We start from the raw sequence: 20,238 nt of genomic DNA, 5'->3' as shown, positions 1-20,238 counted from the left end.
GGCATTCATTTTTGTGATGAAATTTTATGTTTGATGCAGATCAACATGTTAGAAATAGGGGATTTGATTGGAAGATGAGAGGGTCCTCGTTCTCCCTAGTTTATATATCTTTTTCCCAGTTGTATTGCTAAGTCTGTAAATAGGAAAGAGTTTGAGCTATGATGTGCCTTAGTTTCTACACCTGAAAATTGGAGGTCTCATCTATCTTATTCGTATGGTTTGAAAGGTGAATGAAAATATATAGAAAACCTTGAAGTTTTGATGAGGGAATATTAATAAATGTAAAGCATTACAGTGGCAACTGCAATTACAAAATGAGAATTCTCCTTTCCAGAAGTACTTGAGGAAGACAGAGAAAACCAATGTATTGTACTGCTGATTTCAAAGGAGTTGCTTCGAGGCCACAAGATGCTAAGAAATTGAATGCTTTCAGGGAAAGGGGCATTAATGATTTTGTTGCTTAAATTTTTAAAGTTGCACATGAGTGAGCAAAAGAAGTTTTATTCCAGGTGCCTTTGCAATCCAGTGAGTTTATTATATCCATAAGGCTATCGGATCAGTCTGTAGGCTTCTGCAGTAAAAATGATGTCTCTGTGCTTTCATCTCATCACCACTTAGGTTCTTCAGGGTAATAAGAGATAGAAGAGAAACACACCTGGTCCCCCTCTCAAGGGTATTTCATTTATATTTCCCAGCTACATTGTTAGTTCAGCTTCGAGGGCCATGCTGCTTATAGTGGCCCTTTGTCCTACTGTAAGTGCCCCAAAACAAGAATAAGATTACCTGACAAAATTATGTCTCAGAAAGTTAAAATAAAGTTTGCTTACTTCTTGCTTCCCCACCCTTCACTTCATACCACACACACCCATACTCCTACACACATACCGGAGGCAGGAAGAGAATTCAAAAAACAGGGTGATATCTACTCCATCTCTCAGGTTCAATACCTGCTCTAGGAGATGCTCGTGTCTGGCCTCCATACTTTAAAGGTATCTTCAGATAACCTGCACTATCCATTATGTTAGTGGCTACTTGGTTTTCTCTTTAGTTGTGCAATTTCTCTTTTCTATTCTGCTATTCAGGGTCAGATTTGTCTGTTTTCCATAAATGAAAGCTTCTCCTGAAACTTTGAGGCTGCATCCAAATCAAAAGAACTTACATATTTTGTTACATCACCATTTACTTTGAAAAATAGTTTCTTTGTCCTATTAATTTAGCTTTTATAGTAACATAGTGAAATATTTCATGATTGACCACAAATATTAGACATTGAGTCTGTAGCTGTTATCATCACTTTAAGATGTAATGATCCAATCACAGTATCTCAAGTTCTGATCATTCCCAGGGACAAAGTGCCCTGTACTTTTGAATCTGGGTAATTACCCAGGGGTAGTCTGAGGACGCACTGTGAAAGATCTCAAGGAAGAAAAGGCAAACACTACACACTAGTGCTCTGTGAACCTAACCACCATAATTCTAATTTTATTTGAGTGTCCTGTGGTCATAAATAGCTACCTATTTTCGTGAAGGTGTAATTCACAGTGGACATTTTAATATGTAAAACCCTCTCTGCTGGAAAGTTACAAACATTAATCAAAGTGCAATCTTAAACCCCCTCAAAGTAATGTAACAGAAGAGCAGAAAAATCACTAAAACAAAAGGTGTGACATTTATTTTTACAAAAGCAATAAACATGAGATGGGTAATATAAACTTCATTCGTCTGTGTCCTACTTCTGAGATCTGTTGCTATCTGAAACATTAGTTTCCTGTATCTAGTTCCTTTCCTCTGTAATATAATAATTTTAAAAGAACATTTTGAATTGGCACCTTTTGTATTTCATTATTAGCATTGTGCCTGAGTCCAGAACCAGCAATTTGCATATTATTTGTTATTACCCATTAAAGTCCATGCGAGTATACCATCACTAAATCAGAAGTTCATAATTGAACAAATGAGACCTGAAAATATGTTAATTTTTATAACAATTGAAACTTAATAATTTTAATAATTATAAGCTGTTAATGCATAAAATTTACTGCCATATTTGCTATTACAAGGGAGGAAGAAATTTTCCTCTACCCTTCTAGGATCTTCTGGCTGGTCTAAGAATTAAATTGACATGAGACAGATTAACAGGAGAAAAGTCAAACAAAGTTTAATAACAGGTATACATGGGAGAGACCCAGGAAAACTGAGTAACTTGCCAAGATGGCTGAATCCCTCACCTTAAATACCATCTTCAGCTAAAGACAAAAGGAGGTTGGGGTAGTGGCTGGAGACTTCAAAGGGCAGGAGGGCCATTCACACGGAGATGGAAAAGCAAATGTTTGGTAAATACTTGTTCTCTGGGTCATGCTGAGACAATGGAATACAGAGTGGACTCTGATCTCTGGGCTCTGTCAAGTTTCTCCCACCACACCTGGCCCATATTCTTTGAACTTACCTCTGGTGATGGCTCTATTCCGGGAACAGGACCTCTATCTAAAAAATTTTTAGGCAGTTAGAGGGCAGATCAAAGTCTCTTCCTGAGTCTTTTGGGCTTTGATTTCTTTTCAGGTCAAAATAATCCTCATACCAAAGAGACATTTTGGGGTGGCAAGTGTTGCTCTCCTACACTATCAGAATGTCGAGGACACATCAGAAATATTTCTAAAGTCACTGCAAGGAACAGCGTTTCTCCTCAGGAGTCGTATGAGCACATTTCCTATTTTGCCCCTCCTGCCAGACAACCTTGAACCATACTTGAGTCATAATAACTGTGTGAATATATATAAACAGAGTCCTAATACATCATTTCCCCTGATCCTGAGTTTTATTTATACAGATATTTTCTTTCATAATCTTTTGGGTCACACAAACAAAATCTACCTGTCCTATGTAGTTTCTGATCTCTAGATTTTAGTCTAACACCCCTGGGATTACAAGTATATGTTTTTGTTGTGAGTCACCACAAAGCATGTGGGAAAAGGTGGAGTTTAATTAAAATAAATTAAATTATATGCTTATACTCAACAACCTGCAAGAAATTAAAATATTGATGACTCAGCTGTGATGAAATTAGGGAGAACTGAGCTATCTGTCACACCATCCTGTCTGAAAATGTTTTCTGTTTGCAACAACAAAATCAAACCAACGAAGAAACACATTGATCAACTATTCCCCCACCCGCACCCTCCATCTTCAAAGTTATTTTCTTCCTAAAGAAAAATCCACAGAAATTATATCTGGATTTTCTTTTCAAGTCCCAAATCCTTTATATGAATATCTTAGTCATGTTATTGGAGACAGAATTCATGCTTAATTAGAATTTATCAGATAGTTGTTATATGTGGCCCTCCCTGAGTTATTTTTAAGAGATCAAAATAGGACTCACATATGAAATCCGACAGTAGTTATTGAAATTGTAGCTAAAATGCTGATTTAGGGGTGCTGACTTTGTATTGCTTACCTTGCAAAGCAGGGTCTGGAAACAGTTCTGATTTAACCTCATTGCACTAATTACTATAAACTCCTTCCATGAGTAGGATAATAATTGCCATTCTAATTGTTGCCCTAAAAGTGGAATAACTACAATGCCGCTATTACATAATAATATATGATTGTCTTAAGTGTATGCATGTGTGCTGACATTTAAGGAGGTATCTGAAGTCAAGCAGTACCCATTTTTCAATGAGTATATAAGGATATGTGTAATAGTCTATTAAGATTGTAATATTACTCCTGTTGCACAGAAGTGTTTAACAGTAATTATTGATGTGCGGTCTTCATAACATCTGAGCAGAAAGACATGGGAACACTGGCACCGTCCTTTAGCTTAATGCTGGCTGGGTTGCTGTTGTTGTTTTTCTCATTCTGTCTTTTTTTTTTTTTTTTTTAGTTTCTGCCTTATAACAAAGTAAATCAGTCATACATATACATCTGTTCCCACATCCCTTCCCTCATGCATCTCCCTCCCTCCCACCCTCCCCGTCCCACCCCTCCAGGCGGTCACAAAGCACCGAGCTGATCTCCCTGTGCTCTGCGGCTGCTTCCCACTATCTATCTACCTTACGTTTGGTAGTGTATATATGTCCATGCCTCTCTTTCGCTTTGTCACAGCTTACCCTTCCCCCTCCCCATATCCTCAAGTCCATTCTCAAGTAGGTCTGTGTCTTTACTCCCGTTTTACCCCTAGGTTCTTCATGACATTTTTTTTTAATTCCATATATATGTGTTAGCATACGGTATTTGTCTTTCTCTTTCTGACTTACTTCACTCTGTATGACAGACGCTAGGTCTATCCACCTCATTACAAATAGCTCAGTTTCGTTTCTTTTTATGGCTGAGTAATATTCCATTGTATATACGTGCCACATCTTCTTTATCCATTCATCCGATGATGGACACTTAGGTTGTTTCCAGCTCTGGGCTATTGTGAATAGAGCTGAAATGAACATTTTGGTACATGTCTCTTTTTGAATTATGGTTTTCTCAGGGTATATGCCTAGTAGTGGGATTGCTGGATCATATGGTAGTTCTATTTTTAGTTTTTTAAGGAACCTCCATACTGTTCTCCATAGTGGCTGTACCAATTCACATTCCCACCAGCAGTGCAAGAGTGTTCCCTTTTCTCCACACCCTCTCCAGCATTTATTGTTTCTAGATTTCTTGATGATGGCCATTCTGACGGGTGGGAGATGATATCTCATTGTAGTTTTGATTTGCATTTCTCTAATGATTAATGATGTTGAGCATTCTTTCATGTGTTTGTTGGCAGTCTGTATATCTTCTTTGGAGAAATGCCTATTTAAGTCTTCTGCCCATTTTTGGATTGGGTTGTTTGTTTTTTGGCTATTGAGCTGCATGAGCTGTTTATAAATTTTGGAGATTAACCCTTTGTCAGTTGCTTCATTTGCAAATATTTTCTCCCATTCTGAGGGTTGTCTTTTGGTCTTCTTTATGGTTTCCTTTGCTGTGCAAAAGCTTTGAAGTTTCATTAGGTCCCATTTGTTTATCTGTTTTTATTTCCATTTCTCTAGGAGGTGGGTCCAAAAGGATATTGCTGTGATTTATGTCATAGAGTGTTCTGCCTATGTTTTCCTCTAAGAGTTTGATAGTTTCTGGCCTTACATTTAGGTCTTTAATCCATTTTGAGCTTATTTTTGTGTATGGTGTTAGGGAATGATCTAATCTCATACTTTTACATGTCCCCGTCCAGTTTTCCCAGCACCACTTATTGAAGAGGCTGTCCTTTCTCCACTGTACATTCCTGCCTCCTTTATCAAAGATAAGTTAACCATATGTGCGTGGGTTTATCTCTGGGCTTTCCATCCTGTTCCATTGATCTATATTTCTGTTTTTGTGCCAGTACCACACTGTCTTGATTACTGTAGCTTTGTAGTATAGTCTGAAGTCAGGGAGCCTGATTCCTCCAGCTCCGTTTTTCATTCTCAAGATTGCTTTGGCTATTCGGGGTCCTTTGTTTTTCCAAACAAATTTTGAAATTTTTTGTTCCAGTTCTGTGAAAAATGCCAGTGGTAGTTTGATAGGGATTGCATTGAATCTGTAGATTGCTTTGGGTAGTAGAGTCATTTTCACAATATTGATTCTTCCAATCCAGGAGCATGGTATATCTCTCCATCTATTTGTATCATCTTTAGTTTCTTTCATCAGTGTCTTATAATTTTCTTCATACAGGTCTTTTGTCTCCTTAGCTAGGTTTATTCCTAGATATTTTATTCTTTTTGTTGCAATGGTAAATGGGAGTGTTTTCTTGATTTCATTTTCAGATTTTTCACCATTAGTGTACAGGAATGCCAGAGATTTCAGTGCATTAATTTTGTATCCTGCTACTTTACCAAATTCATTGATTAGCTCTAGTAGTTTTCTGGTAGCATCTTTAGGATTCTCTATGTATAGTATGTCATCTGCAAACAGTGACAGCTTTACTTCTTCTTTTCCGATTTGGATTCCTTTTATTTCCTTTTCTTCTCTGATGGCTGTGGCTAAAACTTCCAAAACTAAGTTGAATAAGAGTGGTGAGAGTGGGCAGCCTTGTCTTGTTCCTGATCTTAGTGGAAATGGTTTCAGTTTTTCACCACTGAGGACGATGTTGGCTGTGGGTTTGTCATATATGGCCTTTATTATGTTGAGGAAAGTTCCCTCTATGCCTACTTTCTGCAGGGCTTTTATCATAAATGGGTGTTGAATTTTGTCAAAAGCTTTCTCTGCATCTATTGAGATGACCATATGGTTTTTCTCCTTCAACTTGTTAATATGGTGTATCACATTGATTGATTTGTGTATATTGAAGAATCCTTGCATTCCTGGAATAAACCCCACTTGATCATGGTGTATGATCCTTTTAATGTGCTGTTGGATTCTGTTTGCTAGTATTTTGTTGAGGATTTTTGCATCTATGTTCATCAGTGATATTGGCCTGTAGTTTTCTTTCTTTGTGACATCCTTGCCTGGTTTTGGTATCAAGGTGATGGTGGCCTCATAGAATGAGTTTGGGAGTGTTCCTTCCTCTGAAATTGTTTGGAAGAGTTTGAGAAGGATGGGTGTTAGCTCTTCTCTAAATGTTTGATAGAATTCGCCTGTGAAGCCATCTGGTCCTGGGCTTTTGTTTCTTGGAAGACTTTTTATCACAGTTTCAATTTCAGTGCTTGTGATTGGTCTATTCATATTTTCTATTTCTTCCTGATTCAGTCTTGGCAGGTTGTGCATTTCTAAGAATTTGTTCATTTCTTCCAGGTTGTCCATTTTATTGGCATAGAGTTGCTTGTAGTAATCTCTCAAGATCTTTTGTATTTCTGCAGTGTCAGTTGTTACTTCTCCTTTTTCATTTCTAATTCTATTGATTTGAGTCTTCTCCCTTTTTTTCTTGATGAGTCTGGCTAATGGTTTGTCTATTTTGTTTATCTTCTCAAAGAACCAGCTTTTAGTTTTATTCATCTTTGCTATCGTTTCCTTCACTTCTTTTTCATTTATTTCTGATCTGATCTTTATGATTTCTTTCCTTCTGCTAGCTTTGGGGGTTTTTTGTTCTTCTTTCTCTAATTGCTTTAGGTGCAGGGTCAGGTTGTTTGCTCGAGATGTTTCCTGTTTCTTAAGGTGGGATTGTATTGCTATAAACTTCCCCCTTAGAACTGCTTTTGCTGCATCCCATAGGTTTTGGGTCGTCGTGTCTCCATTGCCATTTGTTTCTAGGTATTTTTCAATTTCCTCTTCGATTTCTTCAGTGATCACTTCGTTATTGAGTAGTGTATTGTTTAGCCTCCATGTGTTTGTATTTTTTACAGATCTTTTCCTGTAATTGATGTCTAGTCTCATAGCATTGTGGTCAGAAAAGATACTTGATACAATTTCAATTTTCTTAAATTTACCAAGGCTTGATTTGTGACCCAAGATATGATCTATCCTGGAGAATGTTCCATGAGCACTTGAGAAATAAGTGTATTCTGTTGTTTTTGGATGGAATGTCCTATAAATATCAATTAAGTCCGTCTTGTTTAATGTATCATTTAAAGCTTGTGTTTCCTTATTTATTTTCATTTTGGATGATCTGTCCATTGGTGAAAGTGGGGTGTTAAAGTCCCCTACTATGATTGTGTTACTGTCGATTTCCCCTTTTATGGCTGTTAGTGTTTGCCTTATGTATTGAGGTGCTCCTATGTTGGGTGCATAAATATTTACAATTGTTATATCTTCTTCTTGGATCGATCCCTTGATCATTATGTAGTGTCCTTCTTTGTCTCTTCTAATAGTCTTTATTTTAAAGTCTATTTTGTCTGATATAAGAATTGCTACTCCAGCTTTCTTTTGATTTCCATTTGCATGGAATATCTTTTTCCATCCCCTTACTTTCAATCTGTATGTGTCTCTAGGTCTGAAGTGAGTCTCTTGTAGACAGCATATATATGGGTCTTGTTTTTGTATCCATTCAGCCAATCTGTGTCTTTTGGTGGGAGCATTTAGTCCATTTACATTTAAGGTAATTATTGATATGTATGTTCCTATTCCCATTTCCTTCATTGCTTTGGGTTCGTTATTGTAGGTATATTCCTTCTGTTGTGTTTCTTGCCTAGAGAAGTTCCTTTAGCATTTGTTGTAAAGCTGGTTTGGTGGTGCTGAACTCTCTCAGCTTTTGCTTGTCTGTAAAGGTTTTAATTTCTCCATCAAATCTGAATGAGATCCTTGCTGGGTAGAGTAATCTTGGTTGCAGGTTTCTCTCCTTCATCACTTTAATTATGTCCTGCCACTCCCTTCTGGCTTGTAGAGTTTCTGCTGAGAGATCAGCTGTTAACCTGATGGGGATTCCCTTGTGTGTTATTTGTTGTTTTTCCCTTGCTGCTTTTAATATGATTTCTTTGTGTTTAATTTTTGACAGTTTGATTAATATGTGTCTTGGCGTATTTCTCCTTGGATTTATTCTGTATAGGACTCTCTGTGCCTCCTGGACTTGATTAACTATTTCCTTTCCCATATTAGGGAAGTTTTCAACTATAATCTCTTCAAATATTTTCTCAGTCCCTTTCTTTTTCTCTTCTTCTTCTGGAACCCCTATAATTCGAATGTTGGTGCGTTTAATGTTGTCCCAGAGGTCTCTGAGACTGTCCTCTGTTCTTTTCATTCTCTTTTCTTTATTTTGCTCTGCATCAGTTATTTCCACTATTTTATCTTCCACCTCACTTATCCATTCTTCTGCCTCAGTTATTCTGCTATTGATCCCATCTAGAGTATTTTTCATTTCATTTATTGTGTTTTTAATCGATGCTTGATTCATCTTTAGTTCTTCTAGGTCCTTGTTAACTGTTTCTTGCATTTTGTCTATTCTATTTCCAAGATTTTGGATCTTGGAAATAGAATCTTGGATCATCTTTACTATCATTATTCTGAATTCTTTTTCAGGCAGAGTACTTATTACCTCTTCATTTGTTAGGTCTGGTAGGTTTTTATCTTGCTCCTTCTCCTGCTGTGTGTTTTTGTGTCTTCTCATTTTGCTTATGTTACTGTGTTTGGGGTCTCCTTTTTGCAGGCTGCAGATTCGTAGTTCCTGTTGTTTTTGGTGTCTGTCCCCAGTGGCCAAGGTTGTTTCAGTAGGTTGTGTAGGCTTCCTGGTGGGGGGGACTAGAGCCTGTGTTCTGGTGGTTGAGGCTCGATCTTGTCTTTCTGGTGGACAGGTCCACGTCTGGTGGTGTGTTTTGGGGTGCCTGTGGCCTTATTATGTTTTTAGGCAGCCTCTCTGTTAATGGGTGGGGTTGTGTTCCTGCCTTGCTAGTTGCTTGGCATAGGGTGACCAGCACTGTAGTTTGCTGGTCGTTGACTGAAGCTGGGTGCTGGTGTTGAGATGGAGATCTCTGGGAGATTTTCGCCGCTTGATATTATGTGGAGCTGGGAGGTCTCTTGTGCACCCGTGTCCTGAAGTTGGCTCTCCCACTTCAGAGGCACAGCACTGACTCCTGGCTGCAGCACCAAGAGCCTTTCATCTACCCGGCTCAGAATAAAAGGGAGAAAAAGTAGAAAGAAAGAATTAGTAGAAGAAAGAAAGAGAGAGAGAAAGAAAGGAAGAAGGCAAGAAAGGAAGGAAGGAAGAAAGAAAGAAAGGAGGGAGAGAGGGAGGAATGAAAGAAAAAGGAAGAGTGAATGGAAGAAGGGAGGGAGGGAGGGAGGAAGGAAGGAAAGAAAGACAGGAGGGAGGGAGGGAGGAAGGAAAGAAAAAGAAAGTGAAAGGAAGAGGGGTGGGAGGGAGGGAGGAAGGAAAGAAAGACAGGAGGGAGGGAGGAAGGAAAGAAAAAGAAAGAGTGAAAGGAAGCAGGGAGGGAGGGAGGAAGGAAAGAAAAAGAAAGTGAAAGGAAGAGGGGTGGGAGGGAGGGAGGAAGGAAAGAAAGACAGGAGGGAGGGAGGGAGGAAGGAAAGAAAAAGAAAGAGTGAAAGGAAGAAGGGAGGGAGGAAGGAAAGAGAGAGAAAGAAGGAAAGGAGGGATGGAGGGAGGGAGGAAGGGAAGGTAGGAAAAAAAGAAAGAGCAGGTAAAGTAAAATAGAATAAAGTATGAAATATAGTATCGTTATTAAAATTGAAAAGTAATTATTGAAAAAAAAAACGGACAAATAGAACCCTGGGACATATGGTGGAAGCAAAGCTATGCAGAGAGAATCTTACACAGAAGAATACACATACAGATTCACAAAAAGAGAGCAGGGGGAAAAATCAAAAATCTTGCTCTCCAAGTCCACCTCCTCAATTTGGGATACTTCGTTGTAAAAAGAGGAAAAGGGCGAGAAGTCTGAAATCTTGCTAAGTCCACCTCCTTAATTTGGGATAATTCGTTGTAAAAAGAAGAAAAGGGGGAAAGTCTTAAATCTTGTCCTCAAAGTCCACTTCCTCAATTTGGGATGATTCGCTGTCCATTCATGCACTCCACAGACGCAGGGCACATCAAGTGGACCGTGGAGCTTTAATCCGCTGCCTCCGAGGCTGCACAGAGAGATTTCCCTGTCTTCTCTGCTCTCACAGCTCCCGGGTCTCAGCCTTGGACCTGGCCCCGCCTCTGCGCGTAGGTCGCCGGAGGGCGTCCGTTCTTCGCTCAGACAGGACGGGTTTAAAGGAGCCGCTGATTCGGGGGCTCTGGCTCACTCAGGCAGAGGGGAGGGAGGGGTGCGCAGAGTGGGGCGGGCCTGCGGCGGCAGAGGCCAGCGTGACGTTGCACCAGACCGAGGCGCTCCGTGCGCTTTCCCGGGAAAGCCGTCCCCGGGTTCCGGGACCCCGGCAGTGGCCGGGTGCATAGGCCCCCCGGAAGGCGGGGCGGACAGTGACCCACGCTCGCACACAGGCCCCGTGGCGGCGGCAGCAGCAGCAGCCCCAGCGTCCCACGCCCGTCTCCGGGGTCCGCGCCTTTAGCCGCGGCTCGCGCCCGTCTCCGGCGCTTCCCAAAGCAGCCCTCTTAATGCCCTCTCCTCGCGCACCAGGAAACAAAAGGGAAGAAAAAGCCTCTTGCCTCTTCGGCAGCTCCAGACCCTTTCCCCGGACTCCCTCCGGGCTAGCCGTGGTGCACTAACCCCTTCAGGCTCTCTTCCTGCCGCCAGCCCCAGTCCTCTCCCTGCGCTCCGACTGAAAGCCGATACCCGAGCCTCAGCTCCCAGCCCCGCCCGCCCCGGCGGCCGAGCAGACAAGCCTCTCGGGCTGGTGTGTGCCTGAGGGCACTGATCCTCTGTTTCGGAATCTCTCCGCTTTGCCCTCCACGCCCCTGTTGCTGTGCTCTCCTCCGCTACTCCGAAGCTTTCCCCCTCCGCCACCTGCAGTCTCCGCCCGCGAAGGGGCTTGTAGTATGTGGAAACCTTTCCTCCTTCACGGCTCCCTCCCACTGGTGCAGGTCCCGTCCCTATCCTTTTGTCTCTGTTTATTCTTTTTTCTTTTGTCCTACCCAGGTATGTGGGGAGTTTCTTGCCTTTTGGGGGGTCTGAGGTCTTCTGTCAGCGTTCAGTAGGTGTTCTGTAGGAGTTGTTCCACGTGTAGATGAATTTCTGATGTATCTGTGGGGAGGAAGGTGATCTCCGCGTCTTACTCTTCCGCCATCTTCCCAGGGTCCCCCTCATTCTGTCTTGTATTATAGTTATTTATGCCTCTTTATTATCTCCTCAACTAGAGTTTTCTAAAGTCAGGAATTGTATTTTATAAAATCTTTAGATTCAATATAGAGCCTAATTTATGGCATACACAGACAAATCTACTTAAGAGCCACCTGGATTTCATTTTACAGTCATTATACAAAAATAATACCTTTGCTCTGGTAGCTGGTATGCCATATTTTAAAGAAATAATTTTAAATGGCAATAATCAGAGGAGGCACATTACCCAAAACTAAATACCTGCCAAAGGGACCTCTTAGTCCCCAAAAAGGCTCCTCGTAAACTATGAATTTAAAAAAATTTAATTCATAGTTTACAAAGAGTCTGAAATTTTAGCAACCTGCATTTCGATATTCTGTCAACTGCTCCAGAATTGTTGGCATAGTTTACCTAGTATCAGGAACATGGAGCTAAACACATTTCAATATAATTTTAATCCATTGCAGTTTCCAAAGAGATACATTAGAATGGGTTTTGTACTGTCAATTGCCTCCATTAAAACTTTATGCAAATTAAAAAACAGATTGCAGACCTGGATATATTCCTATATTTCAAGAAGTGGAAATACTTTCAATGAACTCTCTCACCTAGTGAGCTAATTTTAATTTGTTGATCATATTTCAAACAGAAAGTTAAGATTCATTTAGGAAGAGTGATAGTGCTTTTATTGTGGTGAGCAGATTAAATCAGATAATGCAGTATCGTTTGTAACAAGTTCTTATGTTTTCTATAGGTGGATAAGCGGAGCAGCTGTAGTCAATGCGTTTTATTCTTCAGGCAGAAATCAGATAGGTAAGGTCTACTCCTAAATAATTATTTAATATTTCTCTGTTGTTCCCAAGCGGTAGTGCTTTGCGTGACCAATTTATTATACTCCCCGTAAAAGCACAGCGAGGCTGAGTTACGGATTTATTGAATATCCTCCTTGAAAGTAAATGCATCCATGTACTTCTTTTCACTATAATAGCAAAATTTAAATCAGTATAAATCACATTAAGTAGTTTTGTTTCTTTTACAATATTCTCATTTATAGTTGAATGGTTTATCTTATTTCTAACTACTTTTATTTTATTTTTAAATACTTTTTAAAAGTCCCTTATATCGCCATAAAGTTATATTAACTTTAGGACTTCCTAAGCGTCAGCATCTTAGGTGGTTTAAAACTCCAAGAACCAAATTTTCAGAAATCCAATTTTTCTGTCGATTTTGTACACTGGCACTGGTAGAGATGGTCCTGTTCGGTATCATCTTTTTTCTAGAAGATTCCAAGAGGCTCAGAAAGTTGAAAAGTCAATTATACTAGGTTGAACCATATGAAATTTTATTTATTAACCACTTTTGATCAAAAAACTTTTGTATGTTCCCTAGTAGTAGTATCACAGAAATATGCATAGAAATTAATACATGAGTGAGTAATATAATGAATAATGAAATGGCTTAATATAACAAAGATATATTTTTTTCTCTTCCTGGGAATACTGCGACATCTTGAAACTCTCTCTTAAGTATCTCACAGATTGACCCATTTTTTCCCAAGGGTTTTTAGTATGTAGAAAGGCAACCAACTGATTCAGTACTTCAGTGGGAGTATTCTAAACAAACAGTACAACCAGCTTCTCCAGGTGTACTCAGTCCAGCCCTTCATTTCTCAGTGTAGTCAAGAATCAAGAGGGAAGATAAAATTCGATGACACTTTTCCCCGTTGCTTTTATTTTATTTTTATTTAATTAATTTATTTATTTGGCCACGCCATGCAGCTTGTGGAATCTAAGTTCCCCGACAAGGGATTGAATCTGGGCCCTTGGCAGTGAAAGCTGTTGGGTCCTGACCACTGGACCACCAGGGAATTCCCCCCCCACCCCCATTGCTTTTAAACCTAGGAAGTGTTAAATTAAGAAATCATCCACATTTTCTTCTAGTTTTTTTTTTTTTTTGCGGTACGCGGGCCTCTCACTGCTGTGGCCTCTCCCGTTGCGGAGCACAGGCTCCGGACGCGCAGGCTCAGCGGCCGTGGCTCACGGGCCCAGTTACTCCGCGGCATGTGGGATCTTCCCGGACCGGGGCACGAACCCGTGTCCCTTGCATCGGCAGGTGGACTCTCAACCACTGCGCCACCAGGGAAGCCCCTCTTCTAGTATTTTTATAGATTTTTATTTTTGGAGCAGATCTTTAGTCTATCTGGAGCTTATTTTGGTACATGAGATGCAAATGAATTATGATCAGAGAAGTTTTCTTTACATAACAAATAGGTAATAATTAAGGCATGTGTACTGGCTTAAAGTCAGTTAGTTCAAAGTCTAGGGTAATACATCTCCCAGCTAGTGAAATGATTACCTAAACCTAGATCAGAGCCTGTTTAATGATCAACTCAGAACCCATGCAGTCTATCCTTTATAATGTATTATAAGACAGCATTCAGACCTTTTCTTAGAAGCGCCATTATCTCGGGAGAGTTTTCACTTTGAAAACCTCTTGAGGTCTGTCAGTGTAAGATCTAGTTCATTGTAGACTTGGACAGAACAGGCTAATTGACTTTTAATGGAATCCCAGGGCAAATTGAGGTGGCCTTGACTTGAATTCTGCATTAGGGCAGACTAAGGGATATTGCTTTATTTTAATCCAGCTCAGGATCCTATCAGACCTGACACTGATTCATCCCCATAAGAAGAGCCATACGGACCTTCTGTGGGACCGTTCTGGCATGTTCATCCTTTCATTTCTTCTCTAGAGCAGGTCCACCCAGTTTAGGTCAAGATGGGCCTAGTTTGGCTTTGAATTACCCCATATCCCTGAGGCTGGATCAAAATTGGCCCACCTCAGAGATTCCCTGATCTGAGAAGACCTGGGAATGTTCTCATTTTGAATTTAATACCCTCAAACCAAACAAGCATCCAGCAAAAGGAAAAAGAAGGTAAAAATGTGCCAACATTTCACAAAGTAGACAAATATCCTCTGAATAGTCAAGAAATGGCTCTGATAAGCATTCTTAATATATAAGAAAGACCTTTTAAAGATACTCAAGATAAATTCATATGATGGAAATAAGAAATCCGAAAAATTGCTAACCTCTTTTTATATGCTTTTCATATGCTTATCTGCTAATAAAAGCAGTTCAGAGAAAGGGAAAGTGTCATGCAAGAGGAGAAATATTTGACATGTGTACGTTTTCTCCTTAACGATTCATTTAAATCTCCAGAGTGGGGATTGTCTTAACTAAAAACAATTGAAGATCCAGATCTGTATCTTTCTTCTTGATAAAAGTGTATTTGTGTGTCTATCTATACCTAGAGATATAACTTTTGCAGCACTATCTTAATGAACTTGATATGATGTGCATTACAGAATTAGAATTGGTATAGAATAACATGTCTCATAAGTGATCCTCCTACCTTCACACAAATACCCTAAGCTAGATTACATACAATTTCTAATGGGATTGGTCTTTTTATGTTATGGTGAAAGATAACCTGTTTTATTATTGTGTAGGGAGTTATTCATATTAGTAATTTCTACTGTTTAATTCAATTCCCACCACTTTTGTCATAACTCACACATGTAGGCTACATTCCAATTTTTATGTACCCTCACCACTTCACATAAATAAAAAAAGCCAACCTCCAGGACAGGAAGGCATGCTGAAAGTGTTAAATTCACTGGTTCCTATTCCTTGCATAGTTACTCCATGGAGCTTTAGGAATCTTTCATGCCCTTAAGAAAGCTGTGCTTGAAAGTTTTGTCAAATGTTTCTCTGTAAGTTTCAGACACCACTCAATCATGCTATTAAACTTTCAAGTCGTTTCCAAGGAAATGATCAAGTCATTTGGGAAGTCTTACTACTGCTGCATTCTCCTTTTCCATTAACAAGAAAATTTTTTTCAATTTTAGGAAATTTATGGATTATTTAGTGTATTCAGTCTGGGTGATCTATGACTACCTTGACATAATTAAATTTTCTAAACTTGTCTTAGTCACTCTTAGGAGTCTTATTTTCAGACTTGAGAATTAAGAGTAAATGTTTCTGAACATATTGCTATTTCATTTAATATAAAAAACAATGTTTAATTTTTTCCACCAAAATTGAGTTTATCTGAATGCACTCTTGAGCTTTATATCAAAGAATCTAAAGTCGAATTGCTTGCAGCCTTAAAAAACAGGGCAGTGAGGGGCTGGGGGTGGGGAGAAACAGCCTTTTGTTTCATGGACCAATGACTTATTTAATTAACTAACTTGTTGACAATCATGAACATAAAAAGGGCACAACTAAGCAGTTGGTTATTATCAAGAGTTGTGATATCTACTAGTAACTGTGATAAGGCTAATGGGGAAAATCCTCATCATAGACATTTAGCTGACAGAGTAAAAGGAGAAATCATAATTTGCAAAGTTGAACTTGAAGACTAGTATTTAATATGAGCCATAAAAATCTTATCACTTACCTGAAGAATGGCATATCAGGGTATAATTAAAGCAGCAGGATCTTTACAGTTAATGTTTAGTCTTGATAGCACATTTCATAAGAGCATTTTATATAATGGATGGATTTTCGTCAAAGTACATAGTGTGGGAGATAGTGTTCACTTTAAGTTAATAAAGTACTGCACATAATTTTTATACTTCAAGCTAAAAATAATTTCTTGGCACTGTTGATAGCTCAGGCAGCTACATGTGAGGTATAACGTTCATCAAAATTCTCCAAGGACAAAAGTATTTTTTTTTGTAATTTTGTCATTTTGAATGTTATGGCAACTCTCCAGATTTTTTTTAAAGATCTGGAGAGCCCTTAAATTGCCCAGTGTATTTTAAAGTCTCCTCTGTAAATATCTAATATTTATCCCTGAAACCCTTGCCAAGGTTATGTCATACTCACCCCACCTGAATGACAAAGAAACAACATTTGCTACTCTGTATTAACTAGGTCTTAAATTTCTTAAGGTCAGGGCCTTTCTCTTGTATTCTTGATATCCCATGTAGCAATGGCCCGGGGCTTTGCATGCATAGTAGGTGTTGAAACTAATGATTTTTTTTTCGATTACAGAACATAATGCTTCAGTGGATACTAGAATTGTAGAACATGAAAGATAAAATTACAAAACCATGGACGTTATGAGGGAAGGGGAGAGTTTGGGGGAGGCGGAGAAATAGAAGACCATAGAGACAAAGGCCAGGAAGAAGAGGCTGTATCTAGTTAGGGAGCAATGATAAGCCATCAATGGTATTTTAGCAGAGGAGAGATAATGACTACAGTGGCACTTTAATTGGCAGACAAGATAGGTTGGATTTAGGATAGATTGTAGTAGGGTGAGACTGCTAGTAAGAAGACCGATTAGGAAATTAAGTTCTTGAGGCAAGGAATGAGAGTGTAAACTAGGAAGGTGGCAGTAGGACTGATAGGAGGAGATAAACAGAAGAGATGATACTGGAAAGAAGGTACATGACCTGATCTTTTCCTAAATAGATCATACGAGACTTTGTAAAAGAAAGGAGACATTGAAGATAGACAGAAAAATGTTCAGTTTGGGTGACTGAGAACCTTCACACGCTATTAGCAAAAATAATAAAGTCAGAGTGATGGCTTCGAAGGGAAAATGATGAGTTTGATGTTTGACACATGAAATTTAAATAGTGTGAGACACCTAAGTGTAGAAAGTTAGCAAGTTAAGACAGATGTCAGGGTAGACATAAAAATTACAGTTTATTTATTTGCAAAGTCTTTAGGACACCGTAGGAAATTCACTCACTCATTCATTCATTCATCATCATTGATTATTCATTTATTCAGCACATTTCCTGAGCACCTGTTATGTTCCAGGCACCATCCAGTTTTAGGTGCTGGAGATAATGAACTGAGAATTCAAATGGACTCAAAAACAAGCAAACACATGTATGTACAAACAAATCTCTGCTCTCAAGGAGCTAATATTTGAGGTGCCACGGGGACAGACAAGAAAAAGAAGGACCAAACAACCATAAATAAATAAATAAACAGTCACACATGCCTTGATGAAAATAAATAAGGGTGGTGTAATTGGGGGATACTTTCGATTGAGTGGCTCTGTTTATTTACTAAGCTATTGTAGTTGGATAAAATGTTAGACACGTTAAAAGTAATACTTCCATTATTAAGTAACTATTTCTCCCAAATATTTGCAGTGGGGAAAAGACCTTCTGAATGAAGATGATAATTTTCCTTTGCTCTAAACTCCTTACAGTGGGAAAACAATCTTAATAGATGTTACAAAGTCAATTATGATTATAAATCACAGATGTGGTGCCACTCTGGGATGAACTCTTTACTGTCATCAACAATAAAAGACCTGCATTTGTTTCTATCACAGAAGATTTTTGTACACAATTAAGTGAAACTGACATACTGGAAAACAGCTTAGCAGGCAAGAAGCCAGCCCCAGGCCTGTCATCACAGAATAAAACCACAAGTAGTCTTAACTGTCTTCTTTCCTCATAGTCTTCCCAGCTGGCATTCTGCAGCCCCCGTTCTTCAGTGCCCAGCAGTCTAACTCATTGAACTATGGGGGCATCGGCATGGTCATAGGACACGAAATCACCCATGGCTTCGATGACAATGGTAAAGTGCAACTGATGCTTTTCTTTGGCTGAGATATACCCTAGTAAACCTCATTAGGAGTTATTATAACTTATCAATACAAAAACACATTTATTCATCAGCATATCATTGATCTAATAATCACCACACTTTTAGTGTTCCTTTTAAATTATTGCTTAAGAAGATCAGAATTTTCTATTAGTGAGGTTAGCAATGTGTGCTTGTTACTCTAACAGAATAAAACAAATATTCACATTGAGAAAACATTGTGATATTTGTCAACACCAATGATAATGTTTGGTCTTATTTCATGATTGTTTATGTCTTATCTCTCTAGACTTTTAGAGGGCAGAGTCCGTGTCTTAAAAATCAGACGTAAACTCAGAAAGTAAGGTGCCCACAGGACTTTTAACTGCTTGTGGTCAGAGACATATTTTTTTGCTTCATCTTACACCTACTACCTAGTTCAGGGCCTTGAAAACAGTAGGCAATTAAATGTTTACATGCTGCCCAAAATGCAAAATAGTTTTAGAAATGAAATTTGAGAGGAATAGAAGTAAGGATGTGAAATATGTAAAGAGGTAATAGTTGAAGTTATAACAAAGATCGATTCACAAGTGGAAAGAAAATAACAAGAGTAGAGGAAAAATAATGAAGCCTTAATCCAACTTTAGAGAGCCAGAGGAAGAAAAGGAGACAGGAAGGACTTAACTAAGCTTCTGTTAACTCAAACTATACAACAAACTTCACAGGTAGGTATTAATACTATTTCCATTTTTCAAACAGAAAAATATAGATGCACATAAGACTTGCTCCAAATTACAAAACTGGGAATTGGTGGAACCAGGATGTGGGTTCAGGTAGCTTGTCTTTATAGCCCTTTTCTTATTCATTACATCATAGATAACTGTTTAAAAGATAATAAAATCAAGTATCAAACATATGACATATATAAACGCTGCTAAAGCTCAAAAGGAGAAAGATCAGTGTAGTTAAGATTAGCATCGGGGAAGGGTTGGGCGGAAGGGATAGTTAGGGAGTTTGGGATTCACATGTACACACTGCTATATTTAGAACAGATAACCAACAAGAACCTACTGTATAGCACAGGGAATTCTGCTCAATATTATGTAACAACCTAAATAGGAAATGAATCTGAAAAAGAATAGATACATGTATAACTGGATCACTTTGCTGTATACCTGAAACTATCACAACATTGTTAATCAACTATACTCCAATATAAAATAAAAAGTAAAAAAAAAAAATTAGCAAGAAAGCTCCAGGAGAAAAGGTGACTTTTTCTTTGTACTTGAAGTATAGCAAAACTATGAACCTGCAATGTCTAATGAAGGGTTTGAGATATGAAATGAATGCCAGAGTGAAATATTTTCATCTTTACAATCTCAGAACACCAAATTAAACAGATTTGGTTCAGGTGAAAACCATCCAACAGAAGCAAGTCATGTTTGTCTGGTGGCCTCGGCTGAGACATCAGCAGCCAAGTGGGTGAAATACCTGGATTAATACTAAGGCATATCAGCAAAGAGAGTCCCAGCAGCCTGGGTTTCATCAATTCTGGATCAGAAAGCAGAACAGTTTATTTCATCATCTGTCCAGTTTAATGTTCTCTCACATACTGGTATTTCAGTCCTTGCACTTTGAATTAAAGATATCTTATTGCAATTGTAGTAAGTTCCCATTTTAGTTAAATAAATATATATTCCAGGCAGAAACTTTAACAAGGATGGAGACCTTGTTGACTGGTGGACTCAACAATCTGCAAATAATTTTAAAGACCTATCCCAATGCATGGTGTACCAGTATGGAAACTTCTCCTGGGACCTAGCAAATGGAGAGCATGTATGTCATCAGCATTCTCTTGAAAAGTTATATTCAGTCTTAAGTGAATTATTAAAGCTTTCTTAACAATCCAATTAAGGGTCTTTAAGTGTCTTTTTTTTGAACAGCTCAATGGAATTAACACACTAGGAGAAAACATTGCTGATAATGGTGGTATTGGCCAAGCATACAGAGTGAGTAATAATATTTTCTTCCCCTTTT

The 20,238-nt window shown here is 38.8% G+C and overlaps 1 protein-coding gene across 4 annotated transcripts in view; it reads left to right on the top strand.

The window, feature by feature from the left end:
• The window catches only part of MME (membrane metalloendopeptidase), a 100,769-nt gene that overhangs the window by 64,845 nt on the left and 15,686 nt on the right, over positions 1–20,238 (top strand). For all 4 annotated transcript variants that reach the window (XR_014015878.1, XM_081234601.1, XM_081234600.1 and 1 more), the window contains 4 exons: positions 12,346–12,404; positions 18,076–18,195; positions 19,904–20,037; positions 20,145–20,210. Coding sequence is in view for 3 of the 4 variants with exons in the window: in XM_081234601.1 (XP_081090727.1) it covers positions 12,346–12,404; positions 18,076–18,195; positions 19,904–20,037; positions 20,145–20,210 (379 nt within the window). In the remaining variant the exon portion in view is untranslated. The remainder of the gene's footprint in view (positions 1–12,345; positions 12,405–18,075; positions 18,196–19,903; positions 20,038–20,144; positions 20,211–20,238) is intronic.

The sequence above is a fragment of the Mesoplodon bidens genome (genome assembly GCF_964165515.1).
Source record: "Mesoplodon bidens genome assembly, chromosome: 5".
NCBI lineage: Eukaryota > Metazoa > Chordata > Mammalia > Artiodactyla > Ziphiidae > Mesoplodon > Mesoplodon bidens.
Note: the sequence above shows the minus strand (reverse complement) of the source record. Positions and strands in the feature narration are given on the sequence as shown.